The sequence below is a fragment of the Haemaphysalis longicornis genome, unplaced genomic scaffold (genome assembly GCF_048455015.1).
Source record: "Haemaphysalis longicornis isolate Haplotype H1 unplaced genomic scaffold, Haemaphysalis longicornis Haplotype H1 scaffold_12, whole genome shotgun sequence".
NCBI classification, from domain to species: domain Eukaryota; kingdom Metazoa; phylum Arthropoda; class Arachnida; order Ixodida; family Ixodidae; genus Haemaphysalis; species Haemaphysalis longicornis.
Genome location: NW_027526225.1, coordinates 118,340,943 through 118,368,375, shown reverse-complemented (window position 1 = coordinate 118,368,375; position 27,433 = coordinate 118,340,943). Strand labels below are relative to the sequence as shown.

General features: G+C 46.0%; 1 protein-coding gene across 2 annotated transcripts in view; it reads left to right on the top strand.

The window, feature by feature from the left end:
* LOC144163379 (mutS protein homolog 5-like) overlaps nt 1-27,433 on the top strand; it is a 41,742-nt gene that overhangs the window by 6,038 nt on the left and 8,271 nt on the right. For both annotated transcript variants that reach the window (XR_013320901.1, XM_077694349.1), the window contains exons 11-23: nt 3,177-3,239; nt 4,069-4,149; nt 4,898-4,954; nt 11,845-11,917; nt 12,009-12,118; nt 14,816-14,881; nt 15,803-15,848; nt 15,935-15,976; nt 16,585-16,681; nt 19,250-19,339; nt 19,423-19,549; nt 20,799-20,948; nt 26,884-26,958. Coding sequence is in view for 1 of the 2 variants with exons in the window: in XM_077694349.1 (XP_077550475.1) it covers nt 3,177-3,239; nt 4,069-4,149; nt 4,898-4,954; nt 11,845-11,917; nt 12,009-12,118; nt 14,816-14,881; nt 15,803-15,848; nt 15,935-15,976; nt 16,585-16,681; nt 19,250-19,339; nt 19,423-19,549; nt 20,799-20,948; nt 26,884-26,958 (1,077 nt within the window). In the remaining variant the exon portion in view is untranslated. The remainder of the gene's footprint in view (nt 1-3,176; nt 3,240-4,068; nt 4,150-4,897; nt 4,955-11,844; nt 11,918-12,008; nt 12,119-14,815; nt 14,882-15,802; nt 15,849-15,934; nt 15,977-16,584; nt 16,682-19,249; nt 19,340-19,422; nt 19,550-20,798; nt 20,949-26,883; nt 26,959-27,433) is intronic.

The following is a 27,433-nucleotide window of genomic DNA, read 5'->3' as shown; positions in this document are numbered from 1 at the left end:
CAGGTGCAATTCGGACAAAATACAGTCCTGTTTAATCTGAAAGAGCCATCTTTGTGTAACCTGCTCAGCTTCAGTCCAGCCATGAAAGACGTTTCTTTTTTAATCAATCACTCAAACCAGATCCTGTGACATCATAAAGGTTAGCAAAAAAGTGGCCGGTAAATCACCACTGCTTCAGCTGTTTTCCTTAAAAATCTCCACTATTTGTGTGAAGTCTGCTATAAAATTGGTATCATTGCTATCGGAACAAAGCAGTTCTTAATGAACCAGTCTTGTACATTGTCTTCGTGGCCCCTTTAACAGCTGTTTGCTGTTACGTACTTCTATGAAGCAATCGAATGCCTTAACCGATTACAAGAGAGTTGTTGCTGCGCACTCGGTGATTGTGGTGCGTGTACTGTTTAGCCATAACCTATGGCCTCACTGGGTTTACATAAGAGGTGTTACTGCATTTTTTTAGTTTTTGTTATCATTCACTGACATTTGGGGTGTTGCAAAACGAACTTAAAGGGACCCTGCAACACTCTTTGAGCAGTGCAAGTAAACCTGCGCGACGCTTAGCTTACACTACCAGAAATACCTGAGCCAAATGTTACACCTACACGTGAAGCGGTGAGCGTGCAAATCGCTGTGAAACACGCGGAAAAACCAACCGCGCTCTCTTCAGCTCTCCTCGTTATGCACCCCTGGCATGGCCTAAACGACGTCATTGAAGCCATCGCTGTCCAATCGGCTGTCACTGGTCAACTTTGCGGCTAATTTCTCGCATTCCCTGTGACGATCCGCCGTCATCGGCGCTGTGTACAAACCTCTTCTATGCCTGAACCTGTAGGCACAGTTTTGCCGTTTCTTTTGTGTTTTGAGTGCGCACAGAGTTTGAGTGATTAGCTCAATACTTCTCTGTCAACCAGACCACTCGACAACAAACGTTTATTGCTTGAAATACGTCCTACCAGTCCCAGCGCGCGCTTGCGAGCAGGCAGCCATGCCTACTTTTTTGTGGCACCACACTGGAAATAGACCCCTCCACGTTGCGGAGAAAAGGAGAAAACTCCCCCGCCTGTGATATATCGAAGGCTGCCGAAGAGAACGCCCTGAGCTGCCCCCTCTGCGGGAGAGATCGCGCAGCTTTCGTCGCGTCGTCCACGGTCGAGTTGAGAGGGAACAATTATGTGCGATTTCTCATTGTGCGTAGTTTCGGTGATAGTGAACGGATTTTCATAATTCTTGCGGGACTGGATTGCTTTACCCCAAAGACTTTACCCCAAGACTTTACCCCAAAATACATTTCTAGTAGTCGATGGTAAGTGCTGCAGGGCCCCTTTAAAGTTGGGCTGCCTTGCACTGCTTCTGGAAGTGGTTCATTTTATGAATGATTTGGTAGCCCGCACATGATTGGTCCGTAGCAAGCTAGCAACAGTCACGCATGTTGTTGAGTCGACCAATCGCATGTGGAGGTCAGACTGAGTGGGGCTAGCGGTGTGCAAAATAACGAATGGCCCCTGGAATAACTTAAGAATAGGCTGGTGGAACCAGAATCAAAGTTGATTCATTTTGCAACTATGATTCTTCTGAGCGGAAGGAGCAGAGAATCGCTTCATTGGTTTTGTGTGAAACATTGATCCTGGGTGGGCAGAACAAAAAATGGGCCAATTTCAAAATAATTTCATGTTTCTTAAAAAAAAAAGTGGAAATGAGTAGAGTATTTTTAAGTGTAGGTGGGCTTATTATCTTTTATTTTTAGATAACTTGTTTTGGGCGCACCTCTTCAGAAGCTAGCAAGTATAGCGTTGTATAAAGTTCGCACTCCTGTTACTATAGCTGGTGGTCGGACTTTCCAATGCTCACTCAGCGAGAAACCAAGTTATGGGGGTCGATTCTAAAATTGCTGGCCTAATAAATACACTCGTTCCTTATGTTCCGAAATTAACTATGAAATAGCGAGGGTTGAGGCTCATCAGTGTGTGGGCATTTTTTCGGGGTCACTGACGCTGTTGCTTCACGGATGTTTGCTATCCCACACAGTGCAATGGGGGATGGTTAGAAGCAGTAGCAAACATTATCTGCTGTGTAATGCAAGCATTTTCCCTGACAAGAATGTGATGACTGCAAACGGCACAAATAGGACAGGAGTGAGAAAAACACACTTACTATGGGAATTTTTGGCTGTCGACTTCAATTAGAAAGGACAAATACTCCTTTTCTTATAATTTGCATTTTATACTGCTCATAGGTGAACACAGCAATCTCTTGTTAACTCGAAGTTGTAAAATCCGCTGAGAACTTCGAGATAAGCGGAGTTCCGAGTAAGCGAAATGCCGAAACTTTGTGGCAAGGCTAACGAAATAAGATCTAGTGTCAATAGCAAAAGCTCCACTGCACAGGGAAGCTTTTGTAATAAAGGCAAAATAATTCCCAGGGATGACGAATTTTTATTATTGCACAATAAAGAATCGCGTGATGCTTGCCTGTTTCCCGTCCCAGAAAAGCAATCTCAAGCTGCTCAATGCACCGCATGAATTGTTGGTCACCACGGCTACATTCTACTTTATTGCAAAGGAGGCGCAGCATCTTCGTTGTTTTGGTCAATGGAGGCACTTCCCGGGGCTTCTCTTCGTCCTCATGATCAGCTAGCTGCATCATCCACAGCTCTCTCAGTGATGTCGGACAGCATTTGGGTGACGGGAACATCCTCCGTGTTTGGCGCGTAGGGGAAGCTAAGCATTAGAACGGGGACTTTATCAGCTGTCTGTAGCAGACTTTGCCTTGTGCCTTCTCAGTCAACATTTTGAGATATCCGCGGGCCCCCCCAAAAAATGTTTCAAGATAACGGGGGCAAATCCGTCGCGCCCATAGCAGGTAAATGCACGGCGGCAAAATTTTCGACTGTACCAATATATCGAGACATTGCAGTTCGATTTAACGGGGGAATACTCTATTTAGGGGTTGTAGTGTTTATATGTCCACACGCTTGGATTAGAGCGTGGATGATTTCCAGCACATCTCCAACATGTATCCTATCCAAAAGGCTCCATTGGAGTTAACAAACCACTTAGTGACCTTACAATGCACCGATTAACGTTACTCACTTTCAGGTTTATGTCACTAATCAATAACTAGTCCTCAAAGAAGTGTTTTTTGTTTGATGTGCGACCTCCACACTGTCTTTTTCTCAGGGAATCCTTACCCGGATGAGCAAGGCGGCAGCCAATGTCAACGAGTGGAAGATCTTCTACAAGGTGTGCAACCAGTCTTGAAGTCTCGTAAGAAATGGGGGTGACGTCTGTATGGAGAAAGGAGAATTAAGGCTCACTCAATGATTTTTCTCTCAAAGACAAGCAACAAATGAACCAGTGGTGAGGCAGGGACATGTACAGGTGCCGTCAAAAAGTGATTGGAACACGCTGTCGTAAATTTACAGGAATTTCTTCTTCCGGAAGCTGTCTGGCTGCATTAGTGTGCGTTTAAAGGAGTCCTCCCGAATAGAAAAAGCTTCCTGTAAACCGGTAATCGCTTTCATAAAGCCAGTAAGACACATATTTTGTAAAATTCACAAATCCTTGTTCCAATTACTAATGACGGCCCCTGTACGTGTCTATGTATCGAATGAAGTGTGCCGATGCTGGTCGTTGTTTATGCGTTGTTGCCATTTTATCTAGAATAATAGCCGAACAAGTAATGGTTTCTGGTTATTTCGCATTCGTTCTCCTGTAGCAGTGGTGTAGGGACAGCACATGCAAAACAAACAACAAAAGTGCAGTCTGCTGAATGCTGTTGACATCAAAACACGAACACACTCTGCAACACAATTCTTTTGTGTGTGATGGGTATTGGCAGTAGTGGATAAAGTACTAGTGCTTAAAAGGACCATCACAATGTCTAACTTGAATGAACATTTGCAGTACTTTTAGATTGAAAGGAAATATTTGCGATACACTTAGCTGCGCTAAAAGCACCATACATACAGGGAAAAAAGTTTTCGCTGAATGTGCTAAACGTACGCCTTTTTCCGCAAGTAATTTTGAGGGAAGAGTGAAGGTGTCGTGTTGCGCTTTTGTGCAATTTCAGACTTGCGAAAACATGGTCGCCATCATTGGGACATGTCACCACAGCCTCTCGTCGAGCAGTCGCATCGACATTCTCCTGAAGGTAATTTATCTCAATCCTGTTGAGGGATTGTTACAGGAGCTGAACATGTATCACACGCCAATAATGCAGACGCAGTGTATGCAAAGTAGACGTCAGATCCGCAACCAAGCAGTCTGAATAAAAGGGTAAGGCAGAAAGTGCAACCTACAAAGCTAACAATGTTTGTAGTGAGTTTGTGTGTAGAACTGTGGTCACGACTGTGTATTGTCATTACAAAGTCACTTGTGAGTAAGACAAACTTCTTAAAGCGAAGTTTCCTGTGCCGCATTGATGGTGTTCAATGGTGTGCCAAAACACCATTGCAGGAAAGGCAACAGGAAATGTTGCAGGAAAGGACAGTCCTTTTGCCCGTTATTGGGTTGCAAAATTGTCCATGACACTCACCTGTTAGGTGTATTCTCACTGGAAAAGAGCACTGCAAAATGGAAGGGCGCAACTTTTAGTGCTTTAGGATCAGAGCCAAATGCATTTCATGCACCGATGGCGTCTGGAAATGAGGAATGTCGAAAAATGTCTGCGCTTAAGAATGTACTCTTCAAGTGTACGACGGTGGTGGTTTCATGTTTGCATTGGGCGCATCGATGGATATGGCTGGATTGAGTTATGCATGAGCAGCTATGGAAATTAATTGGGAATTTCACGGTTCAGTTTTCAATTTAGTATTGACCTATTTTCGTTTCATTCTTGGTTAAAGTGATTGGTTGGTCGTCACATTGATGTCCTCAAATTTTTTTGGTTTCCTCTGCAGATGACCTCACTTCGCATTGATGACATAATGCGGATAACTGCTGTGATCAAGAAAACAGTGAGTTGTTGATGTTGCTTACTACTGGGCAGATTTCTCTGGACAGTAGTAGTGTGGTATGTCAAAGGAGGTTTACTGGGGCAGTCGCATTTCCGATTTCTTGTACAAGCAACCCTCCCCACTTTGTGCATTTACCAACATAGGGTCCAATAATGGCACGAGTCTGTTGTGTTCTATGTCCAAGGAACTGTAGTAAGATGACGTTCATGTTTAAACAGTGTTTGCTACCGACATTAGAGTGAGCCTTTGATGGATACGCAGGGCAAGGGGGCATTTGAAAGAGCCATGAAGACAAAATACAAGTTTGTTTTATCCAAAAGATTTCATGTTTTATAGTGTCCCCAGAACCTGTCCGGATGCAAACAATGTTTTATTCACTGAGAAATTAATCAAGTTATGTTAAAATTTTCATTTTCCTGCTAAATCGTGTGTTTTCGTGATCTGCAATGACTTCACAGGAACCGACCGCTCTGCAGCAGATTGGAAAGCCTTGTTTACCGTTAGTGAACCTAGATGGCGCCACCATACCGTGGCAAGCCGTTTTCTGCCTCTGGTTTGTTTTTGGCCGTACTTGAACCTGGCTTGCTTTTAAAAGTTCAGAGAGAAAATAACTGTTTTGTGAAACTGAGTGCTCACTCGACAAATATGGTCACGTAAGACACCGTTGCTTGCGTCAATCGGCCAGTGTCTAAAACTACCCCAAAGCTCCGCAGTCCTGTGCAGCTAAACCAAGCATAGTTTGCGCAGTACCAACAGCAGCACGCATCGGTACTTGTATGTTTACGTGTGCTTTCATAACTTTCATAACACCATTCTTACGGCTTTAAAAAGAATGTGCCCTAATTTAAGCGCAAATAGCTCGTTCGGCAAGCTTATAAGCTCTGCCTAGTTTGCGTTTGCTTTTGACGGCCTCCGCCAATCACAGAGCTGGCTGGTACGACATCATAGGTTCTGTTGTGGGAAATGAGCTAGTGGGTCGCATGGCCATTGCCTTTTTTCCTAATCACTCAGCTCATTTGAGCGAAGTTTACATTAAGAGTAGTGTCAGTATGATTCTGATGAGGCAATCTTTTGAATGAACCAAACTTGTGTTTTGTATTCATGGCTTGTTTGGCAAAGACACAGTGAAGGTGTGGAATTGTTGCAATAATTATCTAAGGTCTCCGTTTTGCACTCAGTGAGATTCAATGTAACGTTAATATTTATCTGCTGTTGTGGGCTTCTCGGCAAGGCCCCCGCACGGGGCACCTTGAGTATTCATGGTGACGGTGAGCAGCGACACCGCGGACCCCGAGCTCCCAACATAAGCCGTGTCCAACCGTGGCGATGTGTTTAAAGGTGAAGGGTAGAAGCCGTAAACGGTGGCCGTCGGAGCCTTGGTCAAGCTCCGGCCGATGGGCTCCCTGCCTGTCTACCAGGCAGGGAGCTCCGGGACCTCTTTGACTACCAGGGTAAGGTCATAGGAGAAAGTACCCCCGTCTCCCTGCTTTTATACTATGCTTTATGGTATTGTCTAAAACCCCCCCCAACCGTGATCGGTCCCTGAAAAGGGGCCGCACCGAAGTATCCTTTCCTCCGTTGCCGTCGTTAACCTTCCCTGAACCGGACCATTTTTCTCGATTTCTTGTGATGGAATCCCTCAATCCAACCCACCCTCTTGCATCTCAGTCAGTCTTCTTGATCGCCAAGTATCTTGAAGCCATAGTAGGAAAATCGTATAAGTGCAAAAAACAAAGGTCTGGTGAACTCCTCATCGAAATAAATGACAAGCAGCAGTCCATGAAGCTTCTAGCTCAGACTAGACTGGCTGATCTAGACATCAGGGTCACACCCCATCGGAGCCTCAACAGCTCCCAGGGTGTGATATCCGAGACAGATCTTTTGAACGAAACGGATGCGGATCTCCTTGCCGGCTTGAAGGATCAGGGCGTCACTGCCGTGAGACGCATCACTATCCGCAGAGACGACAAGGAGATTCCCACCAAGCACATTATCTTGACTTTCGACCGCGCAGTTCTTCCACAACACATCAATGCAGGTTTTATCCGTTGCTCCATCCGTCCATACATCCCGAATCCGCGGCGCTGTTTTAAGTGCCAGCGGTTCGGGCACGGTACAACCTCTTGTCGTGGCCGAACGACGTGTGCGAAATGCGCGGCGCACGATCATCCGACTGACAACTGTCCATCCGAAACCCTCACTTGTGTGAACTGCGGCGGTCCGCATGCAGCGTACTCCCGCAAGTGCGAAAAATTTCAATTGGAAAAAAAGATAATTAACATCAAGGTCACGGAGAACATCACCTTCCCAGAGGCGCGAAAGAGGTTCGCCTCTTTCCCTCTGGGGAGGTACGCCGACGCAGCTCGCCGGGGGGCGGAGCGGCGTCTGGTTTCCACAGGGACCCAGTTCAGCGAGTCTGACCTGGTCCCTCCTCCGCCCCCCCCTGGGTTGCCTCAGGCAGCCCAACCCGCCACCACGCCGCTTGCTAAGGCAGCAGCGGTTGTGGTGCAAACGTCTTCCGTCGGGACCGGTGCCGCTCCCGCCTCTGTCTCCCCGTCCTCCAGTGCGTTGGAGGGTACCGAGGTGATGGACACCACGGGCCCTGCACCGGTTCCCACCGCACCGCCCGTGCCACCTCTGGCGCTCCGGACGCCCTCGGCGGTGGCGGCTCAAACGAAGGGCTCCCGAGGGGGGGCCAAGTCCGGGGGGCCCGGTCCGTCGGGCACCCCTCGGACATCCGACGACGATATGGATGTCGGGCCGTTCCTGCCTGCAACGCAGCGCAAGGAACGCGTCCCGACGCCAAAGCCTCCCGACAAGCCTAAAAAGGCGAGAGTCACAGCCCCGAAAGACGACACATAAACAAACACACACACTCCAGTAGCTCTCACACTAAATAATGGGAAGAGAAAACATAATTCAATGGAACTGTAGAGGCCTTCTTAAAAATCTTGACGATGTATACGAAATACTGCATGCTAATCAGCCAAGTGTTATGTGTGTTCAGGAAACACATTTGAATTTCAAGCACACAAATTTCTTGAATAGTTACATGGTCTTCAGAAAGGACAGGGATGGCTGCACACACTCCTCTGGCGGTGTGGCCATAATCGTCCGGAAATCCTTAGCATGCCACCCTGTCACTTTAAACACTATCCTTGAGGCTGTAGCAATACGCTTAATAATATTTAATAGGTTGATAACGGTATGCTCCATATACATTCCTCCTGATGTTCCACTTTCGAGCTCTGACGTTGAGGCGCTGGTTGACCAGCTGCCCGAACCGTACATTCTAACAGGCGACCTTAATGCTCACAATTCTCTTTGGGGCTCTTCTCGTACGGATGCCCGGGGTCGCCTGATAGAGAGGTTTCTTACATCCTCTGGAGCATGCCTTTTCAACAATAAACAGCCTACATATCATAACATAGGACACAACACATACTCATGTCTTGACTTGGCTATTGGCTTCGCAGTTCTCTTTCCTCTTCTCGAGTGGGGTGTGGGAACTGACCCATATGGCAGTGACCACTTCCCCACCTCACTTACATACATAGGTAAAGGCCCATGCAGTCCATCTTCCCATAATCGGTTCAATGAAACACGAGCTAACTGGAATACATTTACAGAGACATCCAAACTACACCACACATCCATAGGACACCTACACGTTGAAGAATCTACCCAACTCCTCACGGCGCACATCCTCGACGCCGCCGAAAAGTCCATTCCCCACGCCTCTGGTGCCCCGGGCGACCAGCGGAGGCCGTGGTGGAATGAGGACTGTAGGCGGGCGCGAGAGGCCCAGAACAAGGCGTGGGGTGTCCTTCGTCGGTACCCCACGTCGGGAAACCTCCTCTTGTTCAAACGGGCCAAGGCGTTAGGAAAACGTGTGCGCCGTGGGGCAAAACGAGAGAGTTGGCGTACATTCATAACATCAATGAACTCCTACACAGACACAAGGAAAGTATGGACACGAATACGTAAACTCAAGGGACAACAAACACACAGCCTGCCTCTGGTCAGCACTACAGGGGACACACTCGAAGACCAGGCTGACACACTCGCACAACACTTCCAACACGTGTCCAGTTCAGCACACTACACAAACACTTTCCTGAAACATAAAGCCTGTTGTGAAAAGAAGTCCCTACGCGACAGCAACAAATCACAGACTTCTTACAACTCCCTGTTTTCACTACATGAGCTGAGGGCTGCTCTAAGCACGTGTAAACCCTCAGCTCCAGGCCCAGACAACATCACATACACAATGATACAACACCTGCACGCAGACACTCTTTTAACACTCTTACACCTATATAACAAGATTTGGCTTTCGGGGCACATTCCAAACTCTTGGAAGGAGGCTATAGTTGTAGCTTTCCTGAAGGAGGGAAAGGACCCGTCGTCCCCCTCAAGCTACCGTCCTATAGCCCTGACGAGCTGCCTGTGCAAGCTCTTCGAGAAGATGGTAAATCGCAGGCTCGTGTACTTCCTCGAGTACAACGGTCTTCTCGAGAGCTGCCAGGCAGGCTTTAGGGTGGGGCGATCGACGAACGATCAGCTGGTAGCTCTTGACTCGTACATCAAGGATGCCTTCGCGCATAAGCAGTATTGTTTAACTGTCTTCTTCGACCTTGAAAAGGCATACGACACCGCTTGGCGTTATGGGATCCTTAGGGACCTCAAGTCATTCGGTGTATCGGGTAACATGTTAAACACTCTTGTTAGTTACTTGTCAGACAGAATGTTTCGAGTAAGAGTTGGTTGTGCACTCTCAAACGTTTATGTGCAAGAAAATGGCGTGCCACAGGGTGGCGTGTTGAGCTGCACTCTCTTCATAGTAAAAATGAACTCTCTTGGTAAGGCACTGCCACCTACAATCTCTTATTCCATGTATGTAGATGACGTGCAGATATCCTATAAATCATGCAATATGTCAATCTGCGAACGTCAAGTCCAGCTTGGTGTAAAGAAACTTGCCGGCTGGGCAGACAAGAATGGTTTTAAATTAAATCCTGTAAAAAGCTCCTGCGTTGTGTTCTCCAGGAAGCGCGGGGTCCATACGGACCCAGACATTACTCTTAATGGCGTGTCGCTTCCTGTGAACAAGGAGCACAAGTTCTTAGGTGTTGTGTTTGACCAGAAACTCACATTCATTCCACACATCAAGGAACTTAAACATAAATGTCTGAAAACAATGAATATACTTAAGGTTCTCTCCCATCAATCTTATGGTTCCGACAAAGAACTCCTACTACGGCTCTATACTGCTTTGGTTGGGTCTCGTTTAGACTATGGCAGTGTGGTATATGGGTCGGCGACTAAAACAGCGTTGCGAATGCTTGACCCAGTGCTACACTTGGGGCTTCGTCTCGCCTCGGGTGCTTTTCGCACTAGCCCTGTCGAGAGTCTGTATGTCGAGTGTGATAAGTGGAGCCTTGAGAACCAACGAACGTACATGGACTTGCTATATGCTTTTAAAATTTCATCACTGAATAATCACCCTTTTTATCCTGTCTTTAACGATACATCAACATCTCTGCTCTTTGCAAATCGCCCATCCGTTCCTCTGCCCTTTTCACTGAGAGTGAGAGAGCGAGCCTCGGATCTCAGTGCTTCGTTTTTAGATGTGTACAGGTCATCCTTTTCTAACAGTTTACCGCCTTGGCAAGTTCGCCCTGTGTCGTGTGACCTCTCTTTTATGAGACTTGACAAAAATCGTGTACCACGAGCTGCAATACTGCAGCACTTTCTGTCTTTGCAGTTTAAATACACATGTGCAGAATTTTATAGTGACGCTTCTAAAACCTCCAGTATGGTGTCGTGCGCTGCTCATGGTCCTAATTTCAATGCAGCCAGAACCATGAGCGTGCACACATCAATTTTTTCAGCGGAAGCGTATGGAATTTTACTGATTGTACGACACATCCTTGAAAATCACATTCCCAATTCCATCATATATACAGATTCTTTGAGTGTTGTTCGCGCACTGTCATCGCACAAGCCCCCCAGAAACCACATAGTTAATCTTGTATTCTGCACTATCATGTCCGTGTATGCACAAAAGCATGAGGTGGTCCTCTGCTGGGGCCCAGGACACGCAGGGATCTCTGGGAACGAGTTGGCAGACGAGAGGGCCGGTGCGGCTGCACTCAGGAACACTGTGGACATTACAACGGTACCCTACACAGACCTCAAGCCACACATAAGACAACACCTGCGCAGAACATGGCAAACACACTGGGACGAACAGACAGACAACAAACTACATGTAATAAAGCCACACTTGGGACGGTACACAACTGACTCACACAACAGACACACGGAAGTCGCCTTGGGTAGGCTGCGGATAGGGCACACCCATGCGACGCACTCGTATCTGCTGACGGGATCTTCTAGACCCCAGTGCGGCAGGTGCGGAGAGGCCCTATCCGTAGTGCACATACTAATCACATGCAAGGCACTTCACACAACACGACACAAACACTTCAGAGAACTCTACAGACAACATATTCCCCTACATCCATCGTTTTTCCTAGGTGATGATGCCATTGTTTCCGTGAAACGTGTGTTTGAGTATTTGTCCGACGTCAAGTTTTTAAACCTCATCTCCTATCACGCATAATCATATCTGGCCCTATACACCAGCCATCACCATTGCCGTTAATTGATTTTATTGTTATTTTGGCTCTAGTAGCCTATATTTTATTTTAGATACTTTTGTTTGGCGCTCTTTGCCCCAGCTGGCCTTGCGCCAAAAACTCTAACGATCATCATCATCAGCTTCTCGGCAAGGCATAGCCGCTTCATGTCATGGTGATGATGATAGCACTGTTAATGGTGGTGCTTCTCCTGCAAAGGTTTTGTTTTTTTGTCTATCGCTTTAGCTTGACTTTGAGGAATCCCAGGCTGTAGAGCGATTTGTTGTCAACCGTGGAATCGACCAAGACTTGGATGAGAGTAAGTAACGATGTAACCTATTTTAGGGTGCTGTGACGTGCAAAATGTTTTAAATGTCGTATCGACATTAATAACTCGTGTCCTTGTGCAGAGAAGCGCATCTACAATGGTCTCACTGACCTCCTGACCCGCATTGCGTACGGGGAACTGGAGAAGCTTGACCCCAGCATCACGAACTGCCAGGTCATCTACCTACCGCAGGTGGAGAGCTCTTCTCGCCATATTTGCTCCTCTTGCACGTGCAGATTTTGGTACAAGATTGCATCTCTGCTCTGAGCGAGGTCTAGTAGTCTAGGGGTAGGGCCTTGGCCGTTGTCACGAACAACCAGGGTTTGAGCCCCAGCAGTGCTGCTAAAATTTTTGCAACACCCGTGAATTTTTTTACTGTGAAATGTTCTTTTAGCTAATTTCTACGCAATCTTTTTGTAAATAAAAGTGGTTTGTTTTTTTCTAATTTGGTTTAGGGGCACTGCATGGCATATTAACGTGTTATCTTTCTGCGTCGCTCCAGAAATGCCTGGCTTGTGCCTATCTGGGAATGGCATATCCCCAGCTCTACTCTACTTTGCCTCTTCAACATCCCTAAATCTGTGTCGACTCGAATTTTCATGCGCAGGATGATTTTGTTTTGCCAACCTAACTGAATTTTTTGCGTGTACCTACACACACATAGCTTAAACATAAAGGTTGGATTTTTAGTAGAAAAGTAATAGGAATTCATGGTGGTATAAGCCGTGTAGTTTTAATTTTACATTGCAAAATAAATAACTCTTAGTGAGTGGATGTAGTCGAAAGATTTTGATTGCAAAGTTCTAGGGTGTCAAAAGAAGCACTGAATGTAACAGTTGCAGGGAAAGTTTTGGTCTAAAATATCTTAGTGCCTTAAAGAAAGTGTGCAGATTCAAAGCTTGGTCGTGGGGAGCCTTGTTTACTGTATTTTCCAGTGTATAAGTTGCGTTTTTTTATTTTTCCTCAATATTTCGTTGGTGCGTCTTATCCACCGGTGCGACTTAATTAAGTATGGAATAAATTTGGTACGTGGCAGCCGCGCGTGGTCCACACTCGAAAAGGTGCCTGTGTGCTGCGTAATGTCAGTGCACGTTAAGAGACGTAGCTCTATGGTCTAAATGAATTATTTGTTAGCGAGTTGGAGGAAGAAGGCTTAGATGGTTTTGCCCTAAATGCTGTCTGTAAGTACATGCCATCTGTGTGTATCGATAAACCATTTTTGAGAAGCTAGTTCTGTCTATACTTTGGATGGGAGGTGCATGTGTCTAGCACTGCTTACCGGGGGATGCGTTCAGAGGCAGCGGCCGCCGCCACCATGTACTTTCGCTGCACTTTTAACGAACTGATCCTGTATGAATTTACCTGATTAACAATTGCGTTTTGTGTCTTATACACCGATGCGACTTGAATACGTTTTTTTTTTGTTTACCTTGGAAAAACTGCCGTTTTGAGGGAGGGGACTTATAGACCTGAAAATATGGTAAGTAAAACAAAGAGACTGGTTGGAGCAAAGGATTTATCATGGTGTACTAATACCCACAGAAGAAATGACGGGATGACACAAGCGCTCACAGCATCCCATTTTTTCTTCCTCTGTGTGTTGCACTACGATGATAAAGCCTTGTTCAAATGTCATGCCTCATCATTTTCTAATTCCACCCATCGTCATATTGCATGACAAAAGCCTACCCACTGTTGCTCTCAATTCATGCGTGCGGCTGCCGAACAGTCAAACACGGATATATCGAACTCCAAGGGGATCGCGAAATAGTTCGGTATATGAAAAATTCAATGTAAAAAATATGGGCTCTGAGACCTCACCTATGGCGGACAATCACTTACCGATGACAACTAATTCCGCACTCACGACGCAACAGGACGCTTTAATTTCGTGAAAAAAAAAAATAGCTGATCTTGGCCTACTTCTTCGTCCTGGAAATGAAATTAAAGACGCTGGTCTCGATCTTTTCGAGGCTGCACAACTAGAAAATTCCAGCAGTACGCTGCGCCTTCGCACACCATGCACAACACGCACGCAAAAGAAGAACAGCGCGCACGTACCACAAGAACTTTGAAGGTAACAATTCCAAGGCTCTCTGAACGGACTCCAACAAAGCGCTCGCGATGGTCATCTCCGAGAGAAACAGTGATCTCCGAAAGGTGCGGGACAACTCGCCAAACAGCAGCAACAGCAGCAAAATGCAAAAGAAGGAGGAGGCCGTCAGCGCCTTCGTTCCCTCTTCCCTTTTCCGAGACGACATCGGGGGAAGACAGATCCAGAGAGAGAGAGAAAAAAATTCTTTTTCGGCAAGCCGGGGAACGTACGCAGCCGGAAAAAAAAAAAAAAAAAGAATGTGCGCAGTCGGGGCATCCTTACGTCACACTGTCATATTTTCCGAGCGTTCGGGCTTGTGTGCCTAGAGAGATGTAGCATACCGGGCTCCGTTCGCTAACGCTACGGCGGCCGGTAGCGGGGGCCCGACTGGGCAAGCGCAAATTCGTTCCGGTAGGGGGGATTAGTTCTGCGAGCCAGTCTTCGCCATGCCCGCGCATTCTTCTACATCCTCCTCAACCTCAATCGGGGGTGCAGCGACCGCCGAAGAGCACCTTCCAGCTCGCGCGGCGTTCGATATACCCAATGTCAGGAAAAATACGGTTCGATATAAACGTACGAATTCCTATACTTTTACACAGAATTTTCAAGGGGATAATTTATGAGTTCGATATAGACAATAATTCGATACATCCAAATTCGACTGTATAGCCATACCTACTTTGGCAGTTTCTGGGCAACTACTCTTGAGCTTTATAAATGTCCTCCTGTCTAGGCAATTTTTCAAGGAAGTTGGTATTTTGGGTGTTGATCACGTGACACGTCTTTGTCTTTAGATTGGCTACCTGCTGATGATTTCGCAGAGTGAATGCAGCACTGAGCAGCCAGGCCTCCAGTTCATGGTAAGTAGACTGCGTAGGACTCCCGGGGCCATTTTGATGAACGCCTTGCTTTGTGATAAGCGGTCTATCTGAATCCAAAACAGCGCTAATAGGTGTCCTTCGTCCCATCTATTAGCACTGTTTTCGATTCAGATAGTGCGCACCAACCAGCCCAAATTGCCATGCTAACGCTGGGATAAGCAGGTCAATCATCGGCGAGTGGTTCAGCAATGTTTTATTTGGTCAAGAAGTGCGTCAGCTTTCTATGTGCGGGAAAAATTTGTGAACATAGTTGGGGACTGGAAGTTAGGCACACGAACAGACTCGTAATACGGCCTGTTTCATGATATGGCTAGATATCATGTTTTTAAAAAAACCATGAATGGGACGTGACTGCCATCACTGCCGTAGGGGATCCGTGGCTGATGTTACTTTGTTATAGAGATTGTGCCCTAAACTTGAGTGGCTGATCGTTGGACGGGCAAGCGTGGGTTTGTAATTTTGTGGCACGACACCGATGACAGTGGTATCGCTAACCAAACAAGCCTTGAGAACCAGTCCTTCGAAATAGTAGCATGTATTGTATGTCGAGCTTCACGTAGCTGAGGATTAAACATTGCTTTAACAAAATGCACAGCCTGTGACTTAAGGGCACCACATATGACGCATTTTGTTTTAATAAGTGACACGCTTTTTGTAACTGCTGTATGTACAGCACGCCGATCTTTTATGACCATAGCACTTGCAGCGTGGCTTTTTGAGTTTGCAGTGTAATTGTCAGCAGTGTCGTCAGTGTGGCGGAAATATTGCGGCATAAATTGTTGAGTAATTTATGCTTGAACCTTGCTTAGTGGGTGTCTGGAAAGCACTGTAGCAAAAAGTGTACGCTTTGTACCCATTCATATAAGGAAAGAACAATTGCCTGTTTCACTTCTTTTGCAGTTCACTTGTGACAACAAGAGCTACTTCAAAACAGCCACAATGAAAAGTACGTCTGCACTATTTTGTCTCTGCATAACAAGACTGCTTATTGTGATATTGGTGATTTTAACCGCTGAATGTATTTTACTTCAGCCCTAGATGCGCTCCTGGGTGACACGCTCTACGAAATGATTGGTAAGTGCAGTGCTGGAAAATGTTGCATCTTATTAATGCATGAAATTGATTGCGATGGAAATTATGCCAGGTTGGGGTGTATGCTTGTACGTTTACGCGTTTTTGTAGATAGTATTGATCGCCCAACACATCTAAGGTAGGTGTAAAGAAGGTCGGTATGTGTGAGGATATGTCAGCAGTTTTAAACTTATGAAGGGGTTTTCAGTTGCGACGAAAAGCATTAAAATGGAAAGAATTATTTAACTATAATTTTAAAATGTTAAACATCCCTACAGTTTTACAGTGAAGCAAAATTTGTATTGGCATGTTGGTTTGAAACCCATGAAGTATTGTGTAAGTGAAATTCAACCAGGGCTTGTAGTGGAGACAGGTTGGTTATAATAATTGACGAAAAAAAAAAGGGGTTTCGATTAGTCTTCTGAATGGACATTTCGTGTCTACTTCAAAACTGGGAGATTAAGTTTTTGAGTTATGTCCTTTTGATTTCAATTTACATTTAATAATTGATTTTTATTTTTTATTTGTTCAAATGCCTGATTTTAAAAGGTACTGCTTTCTGCCTCTGTTGAAATTTAAAATCCTGTGTTCCCCCCCTTGACAATATGCAGACCGGGAAACTGAGATCATGCACAAAGTCCAGAACATGATCCTCGAAGAGTCAGAAGTTTTGCTGGAAGCTGTCGCCAACTGTGGAGAACTTGATGCGTAAGCTAGCTTCAAAATGAATCTAATTTAGAAGTCTCAGAGTAGCTGAGATGCGGAAGAAATTTCTACTGGGCAGAGAAAGACTGCAGGGAGTTGCGAAAATTGCATAACCACCTTGTTGAATTATAGTCTATAATTCATTGGCTATGTACTGAGTTTTTATGAACGATTAACATGCATTTAATAATGAAAAAAGTGCATTCGAACTTCATTTTTCTTTGCACCCTCCTCCCCCAACACTGGCAAATCTGGAGCGCTGAATTAAGTGGAATTGCTAGCTTGCTTAATAACCTGTACAACCGCCTGTGTGTGCTCAAGCAAAAAATCGATTTGACCAGGAAGTTGGTGAAAAAGCAGAATTTTGAGACTTGAGATGGCATGAAAACACATTGCAAAGCAGCTTGATGTCAATGGCAGTTGCTGCAGTGGCTGTGAATTGCGTACAGTGTTTTTCTCTTTTGCCACACATTACAGGTGAAATAAGGCTTTAGAATTTAACTAAATTGTCAAAGATTGCATTGCAAGGGTTAAAATTTTTCCACAGTGCATCCATGCGTACGATTTCGGAAAATTCACCCCATATCCCTTTTAAGACTTGTACAGAGTGTGATTTTGTGTGTTCACTTAAACTAACAGCCTTGAAGGCACAGAGTAGGGCAAAATTTTTTAAAAATAAAATTTTTTTTTTACCTTATGGAATGCTCAGACCTTCCTTAGCAATACACAGCGCCTCAACTCTTTTTCCGCATTTTGCTTGAGCCAGAAGGACTGTGTTTTTCGAAACCAGGGGAAGAACAGCCTCCTGCAGCAAGTGCTTCGATCTCCTAATTCTACTTCGTCACCAAGACAAAATGTTACCTATACTGCAAGCGGTTATGCTCTGGTGTATGTGGACTTTCTTTGAAGTGCCAATACAAGCAGTTGCGCCTGCAGGTAATGTTGAGGAGGCGGCAAACTTTAGTGAACTTAATGCATTCCTCAGAATGGACATGCTCAAAACTGCCGCCTGTGATGCGTTGCTTACGTTCAACGAAGCCTGCATGAACCGTGTTACGTCCGCAACGCATTTGGCACGTCGCAAGGGTTTGGGTCAGGGGGAGTGTCATCGAGTTTACCTTGCCCAGGGAGAGGCGCAAGACGAGACAAAGATTAACAAGAAGACAAGCGAAGAAGCAAAAAGCCAACTCTTGCAGTGACTATTTGGATGCTGGTTGTCAGAGTAATGGTTCGGGGAAACTTCTTCCTGGGAAAAGGGGGAGGGGGGGCAAAGTCAGCATGCATTTTGTCTTTGACCCTCAGTATCTCGAAGTTAGATGTTTTGGTCTATTATACAACTTGATGAGACGGGGTTGTGCTTTAACCAGCATAAATTACACAACAATGCACAGCATCGGAACTAGAATGGTACACAGATACTCAATAGCTAATTTTTACCAAACTGTTTTCTTCAGGAAAAATAACACAAGCGTGTGGTCGTAAAAAAATGGTGAAAAACGGTGAAAACAAAATGGCGAATAAAACGAAACAAACCGGAATGTGCTACACACAGTAGTTGCTGAAACAAAGGTTCTTAAATAAGACTCAAAATATATGGGAGGTTGGCTTACCCTCTGTTCTTAAAAGAAGTGTAAAGGCATGGGCTAATCACTCTCTCAGAGCAGCCATAAAAGTAAGCTGCTATCTATAATTCATGTTCAAAGTTTTAGTAACAAATAGACTCTTGCTTTGTGCTAGAATGAGAGATTGTGTTGCTACAACTGCACAATTGAGCTGCGCACAAGTGTGTGGCAAGTGATTTTTAGTGTATCTTTAGATGACCGCTTCGTTTCTCTGTCAGCAAACAGTGTGATCTCAAGGGGCATAACCAGCTACTTCAAAATGCCAGATTTGCACTGCATGTTTGTGGAATAGGGTCTTAACTTTGTTACTGTTAATATTAAAGGAGTACTGACACGAAACTTCAAAGCTGAGATAACTATGTAAAGTGCTTCCTTTTTATCAGGAGATACCTCCCAGCAAGTTTCAACGGCAACCGTTTGCCGTAACACATTCTAAATCGATTTTAATCTTTGCCCGCATGAGAAAGCCCAGAATGGGCTGACATGACATCATCTGCTACTTGCCCCAAACTGCTGACTTCAGGGCTCCCGTGACGAAGCCGACGTGCTGGCTGTGGTTGGCGCACGCTGCTCCGGCGTGTGTACATGTCATGGTTTTGGGACTGACGTCATGCCGCCTGGGCGCGTGGGGACAGTGAAGACCTCGGCCGGTCTGGGCGCGCACGTGTGCTCGCTCGCGCGCGTCCAGAGCGGCAGCGTTACAGCAAGAATGGTGACGTCACGCGATACCTCCTGTCATGGGGGCCACTCGGCGTTTGTTTTGTCGAAACCGAAACCGACACGAATGAACGACGCCGTAAATGAATGTTTACACTGTGCGCGACCGTCTAATGTGTCATTCTATGATTAGTGGGCTGGTAGGCATGCATAGCAGCGAAATAAACGTAACATGAAAATTTTGTGTTAGTACTCCTTTAAGCTTATTTAAATAAAAACGCCTTCTCCCCAGGCTTCTTTCGCTGGCGGTGGTGGCACGCGAACACAACTACGTCAGACCGGTTCTCAGCAACGGCCCTGTGATCACCATCAACGGTGGGAGGTGAGAGGAAGGGCGTGAGGCAAAAGCGCTCGTGCAAGACGCAGCCAATCCAATCCCGTTGTCTTGCTCTCGTCTCTTGGCAGGCACCCTCTGGTGGAGACGGCAGCGACCAGCTTCGTAGCGAACACCTTCGCCAGTGGTGGTCCCCACCCGAAGGTCAAGGTGATCACGGGACCCAACAACTGCGGCAAGAGCGTCTACATGAAGCAGGTCAGCAAGCTGTCCGGGATGCTGCGAGACGATCTTTTGCCGTTTTCGTTAAGCGATTCTTTCAAACCCTTAGGTCGTTTGGGTTTGGATCTTGCACGTGGGGGGCATTTTGTGGTCAATCTTGTTTGAGCACAGGCCGGGTGACAGCAGTTCTCTGGACTGATATTTTCTTTCCTTTTTTTTGTGTGTGTGTTAATGGTTGAGTAAAAACTACTTTGTGCCTGTGTGTACAGGCTAGCTTTAATGGGATTTTCGACCTGCTCGCCCAAAGCATAAATGTCTGAGAAGGCTCAAAGGGGGTTGAGTTCAATCGTGAAAAAAGAGGCTTTTTATGTAAACAAAATTTACCACAACAAAATAGACACCTGTAAAATCTAAGCAGAAACAAACTAGAAGATCAAAGAATTGCTGCAACATCTCTGTGACATTTTAAAATTTTAGGGAATTTATAGTACAAGGTGCTATAGCTGGGCTAATTAGGATTTCACTTTTTGATAAACTGTTGCAGTAAAAACTGGGGACACAAAACAAAAGAAAAGCGACTCCACACACAAATACTAGCTATAGTAAGTCATATTATAGTAGTAACTATAGTAAGTCATATTTGTGAAGTGCATTACGACATTATTATCTCTATTGAATCTTTATTGGCAGAAAAATAGGAAAAAAAATTCAGTGGGACATGCGACGGCAGGTGAACATACATGCTGACCATGTGGGCAAAAGGCAGCCCTGTTTGATCAGTATTAGTCGTCCATCCCTAGTTGGACTTGCCTGATGGGGTAAAAGTGGCTACTACTTTAAATATATCATCATCTTGTAAATCACACAGCTGCAGGCTAGCTTTTTTGTTTGTTTGATTTATTCTAGTGAACAGTCTTTACAACTTCTCCGATATACCTTCTTTTGACCGGTTGAGACATGCCGGAGAGATCGTAAATATCAGGCTCTGTATTTGTAGCTGCAAAATAGTCATTTCGATTTGAAGCTGTTTGAATGAAGCTGTTAATTGCTTTGTAGTGCTTCAACGGCAACAGTCACCATTTGAACATGCCTAGGTTTTGATTGTATGAAATGAGGATGAACTGAGATGGCAAGAACAGACTATTATATGTATTCAAGCACTGCTGAATTGATGCCGCAGGGTTGAGCTGATGCTGGGTTGTTTTACCTTTGCAGTTGCTGTGGAGATAAAATGGCCTTACTTGATTCCCTGAAACACGAGGTTCCTTCCTTTTTATCCATTCAGGTGGCGTTGATAGTGTACATGGCCCACATTGGGAGCTTCGTTCCGGCAGAGTCAGCGGAGATTGGGGCTGTGGATGCCATCCTCACCTGCATGTACTCGGAAGAGTCGCTGCTGCACGGACTGTCCTCTTTCGGCATGCAACTGAACCAGGTACTGGTCACAGGGCTTGGGTTGAAGTCTTGTTGCAAACGAAAGCTTTCTATGGAATCGCTGACTTGTATGCAGCTCCTGGCAGTTGGTATTATTTTAACAGCGGATCTGTTTAAGCTCGAGCTTAATCGTGTGGAGTTTTTTTTTCTGCGAAGCTATACTAGTTGCTTAGCTCTAGAGGAATCAGGAGACGCAACCCCAGGTTTGAGTTACTGTGCATGATAGGCGAATTTCAGCGCTTCAATAACAAAGGTATAGTTTTGTTGCTGATAAGTACAGGCACTTTACCAAACAGCAGTATGACTGCGCTCATGGTGAAGGTCAAAGCACTCTGCTCAATCACTGGGTCGTATACGAACTCAACCTGGGTATCTGTCATCTTGGCTGCTGATTACCCCGACGACCAATGTCGATCCAACCTCCAAGCAGCGTCCCCTCAAAAATGGCGCACATTTTCGAACTGGGCTGTGTGGAAAGAGGGTCCCCAATTGGTCGGAGAACGCACCAATGAGGGTCTGTTCTCCGAAGCCCTTGTTTGCAAGTCGTGGTATCGCAGAAATGTTGTGCCAGTCAAGGATACCGGCCGGGTAGATAGCATGTTCATCACTACGCCGCCAGTAGAGATGGCCACCCTCACCAGCCAGGCCAGGCCCGACCACGTGCAAACACAAGCCAGGCATGGTGGCCTAGAAGGGGGTCCATACACTTCTCACCCCCACTTCCCGTAGTCCTCTACAATTTGCACCACTGCCTACAGAATTTAAAAAGCAGTAGCAATGCCTCTTCTCAGTTAGTCAAAGTTGCTAGAAATGCGTACAACTTGTCAGTGCTGCAGGAATGAGACAGTTGCGCATATTGCGCAGTTTTGATACAGTTCCGTTTTTATGCTCCAAAAGCGTGAAAATTGCAGACATTTCACCAAACTGCTTTAAACCAGCCTGGAAAGGTAAGGTTCTGGCACTCACGTCAGTTTCAAAGGGGGAGAATGCGGTGCTGACAACATGATTTTCCATAGGTGGTGCTGTTCTTAGCAGGGACAGATTGGTGAGACCTTGGTGTTGCTAGATGCACCGAGCCCTCATTTTCTGCCTTTCGGTCAGCTCTCTTATTGTCTCTCAAGTGCTGCAAATGCTCAAACGGCAGTCGGGTGAAACGAAGCAAACAATAGCTTCTACAGCGTGATTGGATCTCTGGCCTCGTTTGCTGAAATAGAATTCCCATTTGGGCGTCACTATGACAACCAAGAATATGCCCTCCAGGTGTAGTGACTGCTGCTTAGTTGAAGCGGAGTCCCGAAACTTCGGCCGGAGTTTCGTGACCAGAAGAGCATGGAATGACTGTGGTTCAAGGGATGCGCCTCGCCGATATTTTCACTTGTTTAGGTTCCACGGTCAGTTGGACTCTCGTTTAGTCATTTTATCTGTTGGGGTACAGTTACGTTAACGGGGGCATAATGCTTGAGTACGCGTGCGAGATTACGGGGAGTTGCGCTGTTCGAAAGACGGAGATCATTGAAAAGAACGTGGTGCCCACGACTTTGCCATGGTTTGTTTGTCCTTGAGTGAGTTATGCGGTGCCTCCATCTGTAATCGGGGTTCATTAAAGGAACTTTTGGGCTTGTTGCGATGTTACAAAATGCTGAGTTAACGTGGCTCTTTTTGACAACGAGCTCGTGAGCCCTGGGAATGGAACAGTCAATGCAAGTTGCAGCTTTCGTTGCATCACCGCGACGTGTTTGGGCAGCGCTCTATAGCAGGGCTGGTTACTATTGCAAGCGGGTAATGATAATTAAACATCTGATGGGAAATTTGCTGATAAAAGCAGGGTGGATAGACATATAGCAACGTTACTCAGTTTTCAATCTGGGTAAACGTGTGTCGTGAGGATGGAAATAGGCGAGCCGGTGGGGTGCAACGATCGTCACCTCGCCTTTTGCAACTTTTGCCATGGCTCTACACTCACTCATACAATGCTCTGTGGAATTACAAAAATAATACGTTCAGCATTGAGATGGTAAAAAAACACTTTACTACAGCAGCGTTCTTCAATTTGGTGTTTTTAACGGCACTTTGTGTTGTTTATGCACGCTGCCTCAACACAACTAAGGGGGGACACTGCTCTTAAAAAGCTTTTTTAATTTCTAACTAAACTCTGTGAAGCTTGTCAGACTTGCTGCTTTCCCCCCCACTGATTTCAAATATGGCATTATTTTTTTAGTTGGTCAATTAGTTCCTGAGATAATTAGAGGTAATTAACCATTTTTGGAGGAACAATAGACAAAACTGTGTTGGTCATAAAACTGTAATCTTTACATTTTCTAACGCTATGAACCCTGGTGAATGCAATAAGAGAATCAGTTTTTTGATGCATCACTTGGAACTAATTTTACAACTCATTAAACCTTGGTGGAACCACTGGCAAGGAGCCCACTTCAAACACTGAAGTTTAATGAGCTGTAAAATTAGTTCCAAGCGATACATAAAAAAACTGACAGTGTAACTGAGAAAACATAGTATTGGAAAATGTAAAGATTACAGTTTTATGACCAACATAGTTTTGTCTATTGTTCCTCCAAAAATGGCTAATTACCTCAATTATCTCAGGAACTAATTGACCAACTATAAAAAAATAATGCCATAATTGAAATCAGTCGGGAAAAGGCAGCAAGGCTGACAAGTTTTACAGAGTTTACATAAAAATTAAAAGAAATAATTTTAAGAGCTATGTCTCCCCTTAAAGTAAGTTTGTGAGAAGGTAGTGCAGGTCGTGCTTTGAGAGTAATTCTTAGAAAAGAATCTCAAGCGCATAAGTGCAACCTTAGACCAGAGTCTTTCAATGCTTCTCTGGTCATGAAACTCCCGGCCAAGTTTCGTACAGGGACAAAGGCTACCGCGAGGGGTGCCACCACAGATCGGAGGGCATCGGGCAGCCGCCGCTGCTCTGTAGCCAGACCGGCAGGCAGGAGCACAGTAGCAGCATGCCCGTTCGCACCAAATTTTTTCGCCACTCACAAAATGACAAGTCCATTTGAGCGGCCCACGACACGTAAAGCGAAAGCGCACTGCTGATAAGGCGGCGAGCGTCTGTTTTATCTTACTCCATGGTCCGTTCCCTGCCAAATGTGCTCTGACCACGCCCCCGGCTGTCCTCGTGTTGGACAAGCTCATGGCTAGCCGCGAGGAGCTTAGCAAGATCGACGCCCAGGTCGAGGACGCGGTTCCTGTCGAGGAGCTGGAAAGGGAGTACGAGTCGGCGGCCCGTTACAACGACCAGACGCTCGAGGCTCTGACTCGCCTTACGTACCGGCTCGAGGAACTCGGCGTCAGCGACACGGCGCAACCTGCCCCCTCGGCTGCGGTTAGCATGCCACAGGCCCCAACGACGGTTCCATCTCAGATCTCTGGACCCCGTCTGCCCATGCTCACCATCCAGCCCTTTCATGGAGACGTGTGTAGCTGGACGTCGTTTTGGGAGCAATTCAACGGCGCAGTCCACACCAACCCGGCTCTCACCGCTACCGATAAGTTTCATTACCTCAGAAACTACTTGTCGGGTGAAGCAGCAGCTGCCATCGCCGGGCTGCCAACAACGGAGGCCTGTTATGAAAGTGCCGTTCAGCTGCTGAAGGACAGGTTCGGCGACAAGAGCCGTATCATACAGCGGCATTTTCGAAACCTCCGCGAGCTACAGCCCGTGACGTCTCACTCGGAGGACAAGGAGCTGCGCAGGCTTTATGACTGTGTTCAGCTGAATGTCCGATGCCTGAACGTGTTGGACGTCCCAACGAGCAGCTTCTCGGCGATGCTATACGACATCCTGCTCGAGGTTTTGCCGGAAGAGATCGTTGTGGCGTTTCACCGACACGTCCGCCTCCAAGCCAAATCAACGGCTACGGCATCGTCTTCTGGTGATGCAAACGTGACGGCGTGCCACCAACTGGAGCAACTTTTGTGGTACTTGCAAATTGAGCTCGAGGCGAGAGAGAGAAGTGCTCCACTGGAAACTTCGGCAGACTCAAGCGACCCTCTACAAAGCAACAGCCAATCAACGTCCGTTCTACACGCCTACCAAGATGTGATGCTCAAACGAAACGTGTGCTTTTTTTGCAGATCGCCAAAGCACGTGACCGAGGCATGCCATGCTTCTATGAGCATTCCTGAAAAGAAGCGGCGGCTCACGAAAGCTATGCGATGCTATAGATGCACGATGGTGGGCCATCGATCGAAGGAGTGCCGGCGAAATATATGGTGCAGGATGTGCAAGGGGAGACATGCAACTGTCATGTGCGACCCTCACTATGCATGCAGAGTGAAGAAAGACCAGAAGCACACTGGCCACAACTTCAATTTCCCGGTGCAGACGCAGGCCACCAAGTCGATATCTAGCCGCCAGCAAGTAATGGTTGGCGTCCTTCAGACGAAGGGGCTTCGAAAAGTGGACACTAACGCGGACATCCACAACGCCTGCATCACGAAGACCATGAAAACGACCCATAGCGAATCACCGAGTGGACTTCTGGAACTGAATTGTCCGGCGCACGATCGCGGAAAAGACACTGAAGGGCATTTTGGACTGCGAACGATTCTCAAAGATCAAGAAAAAAGTGCCCTTGAAGATAAACATCTCCGTGAGGTCATCTCTTTTCGTTGCCTTCGGTAGATGTCAGACGGCAGCGCATCGCTCGAGCGGGACAACCGTACACGTCGACGGTTCTGGTCAAGGAAACCAGCAGTCAAGCTGAACGACTCATTGCAAGATGAAGCTCGAGGTTCCACGACCGAGAAACGGAAGCAATCAGCAAAAGGGCCGAAAAGACAATCCAGTCTGAACTGCCCTGTATGTCGTGTTTTTGCCTAGAACTGTGGTGCTATGTTTTTGCCAGGAGAACTCAAGAACTTGCCAGGAGAACTTAGAACTTAATGTTTTTTTCACATCTGTTTTGTGGCCGGGAGAATGTTGGAAATCGTAGAGGAAGAAGATGTGGCTCCTGGCTCGAGGGCATGAGCATCATTATCATTGTAGGCAAGTCATCGCCATTAAAAGGGTCGTTCAATCAGGGGTCCCACGGCTTCGTTTCCTGGCGGCGCACCCGCAACGAGGTGTCCGATCCGCAACATTTGGTTGATGGCGAAGTTTCATGACTAGAAAGGCATTGAAGGACTCTGCTGAGACATTCAACAGCCAAGGGAACACGCCAGATTTAAAAATGTTTCTAAACTTTAGATCATATTTATGCTATAAACCAGGTAATCGAAAAATTTCTCAGTATTATAAACCTTTCTACACAGCATTTTTGGATTGTGAAAAAGCTTTTGACTTATAGTGATACTGAGCAAAAAAACACTCCCGAAAGGCTGTTTCACTGTTTTGTGTATTTCAAACTGTTTCAGAAGTGGTCTCGTCCACCAAACTTGCTACGAATGTGTTTTTTAGGCATCTAAGGCAACGCATTAAATGTCGGTAACTGTTCCAAATCAAGCTTCTTGTGCCCCAAAATTGATGTTTTGTGGCTCCGAAAACTGCTCCTGAATCTGTTTCAGCTGTCTCGCCCCTGGTGTTGAGAAATGGTGCTCTTTGGTTTTAACCTGTAACATATTGTAATAACTGAACAGCAACATAGTAATAAATATTGCGTCAGCTATGTTGTTGTCTTCTTTTAATCAGCTGGGCTGATATTTATGCATTGTTTGAACAGAGATTAACAAAAGAACTATGGGGCTTAAAAGAAACTAAATCGGCTAATTTTTCTCTCATCTTAATTTGCACAAGGCTACCTCAAAGCCCTGTGAAAGTACGATTTGGGACTTGGGATGGTGCATTCCGTAACCCATTGTTAGAAAGTCAACGTCCCATCGTTTAGGAAGGGACATTGCCAGCCTGAAATTTGCACAGCTTCTGTTCCAACATTCCGTCCCTTCTCTTTTGCCTCCTTTAGATGGCCCACATCTTCCAGGCCAGGAGTGGCAACTTGCTCGTCGTCCTGGATGAATTCGGCAAGGGAACAAAGTTGGTAAGCAACACCGATTGCAGCGTGTGTGGCCTCACCTCCAGTCGTCGTGATTTGCCATCAGCGTCTGTACATTTAGGTGCTAGTTGTAATGCTTATGATGCAAAAAGGGGGAACGCTTTGTTTAAGGAAATGTTTTCAGCAAGTCACCAAACGTAACATAGCCTTGCCTAGCCCAGCTTAATTTAGACCTAGCTGAACCTAACCTAACCTCGCGTAACCTTAAGCAAATGTAGCCTAACAGCACAAATCCAAAAAACAAACTAAACTCAACCTAGCCTAATCTAACAACCTAGTCTAGCCAAGCCCAACACAACCTAACCTCGCAACTGCATCTTTTAACCAGAAAGATGGATCATACCCAAGCCATAAATTATGAGTCATGTTGAACCTCAAGGCCAAATGGTCCTTTAGACGCAGGCTCTAAAATTAATTTTTTTTTTTTTTTTTTTCGCTTTCTTTCAAAAGGAAGCTTTCT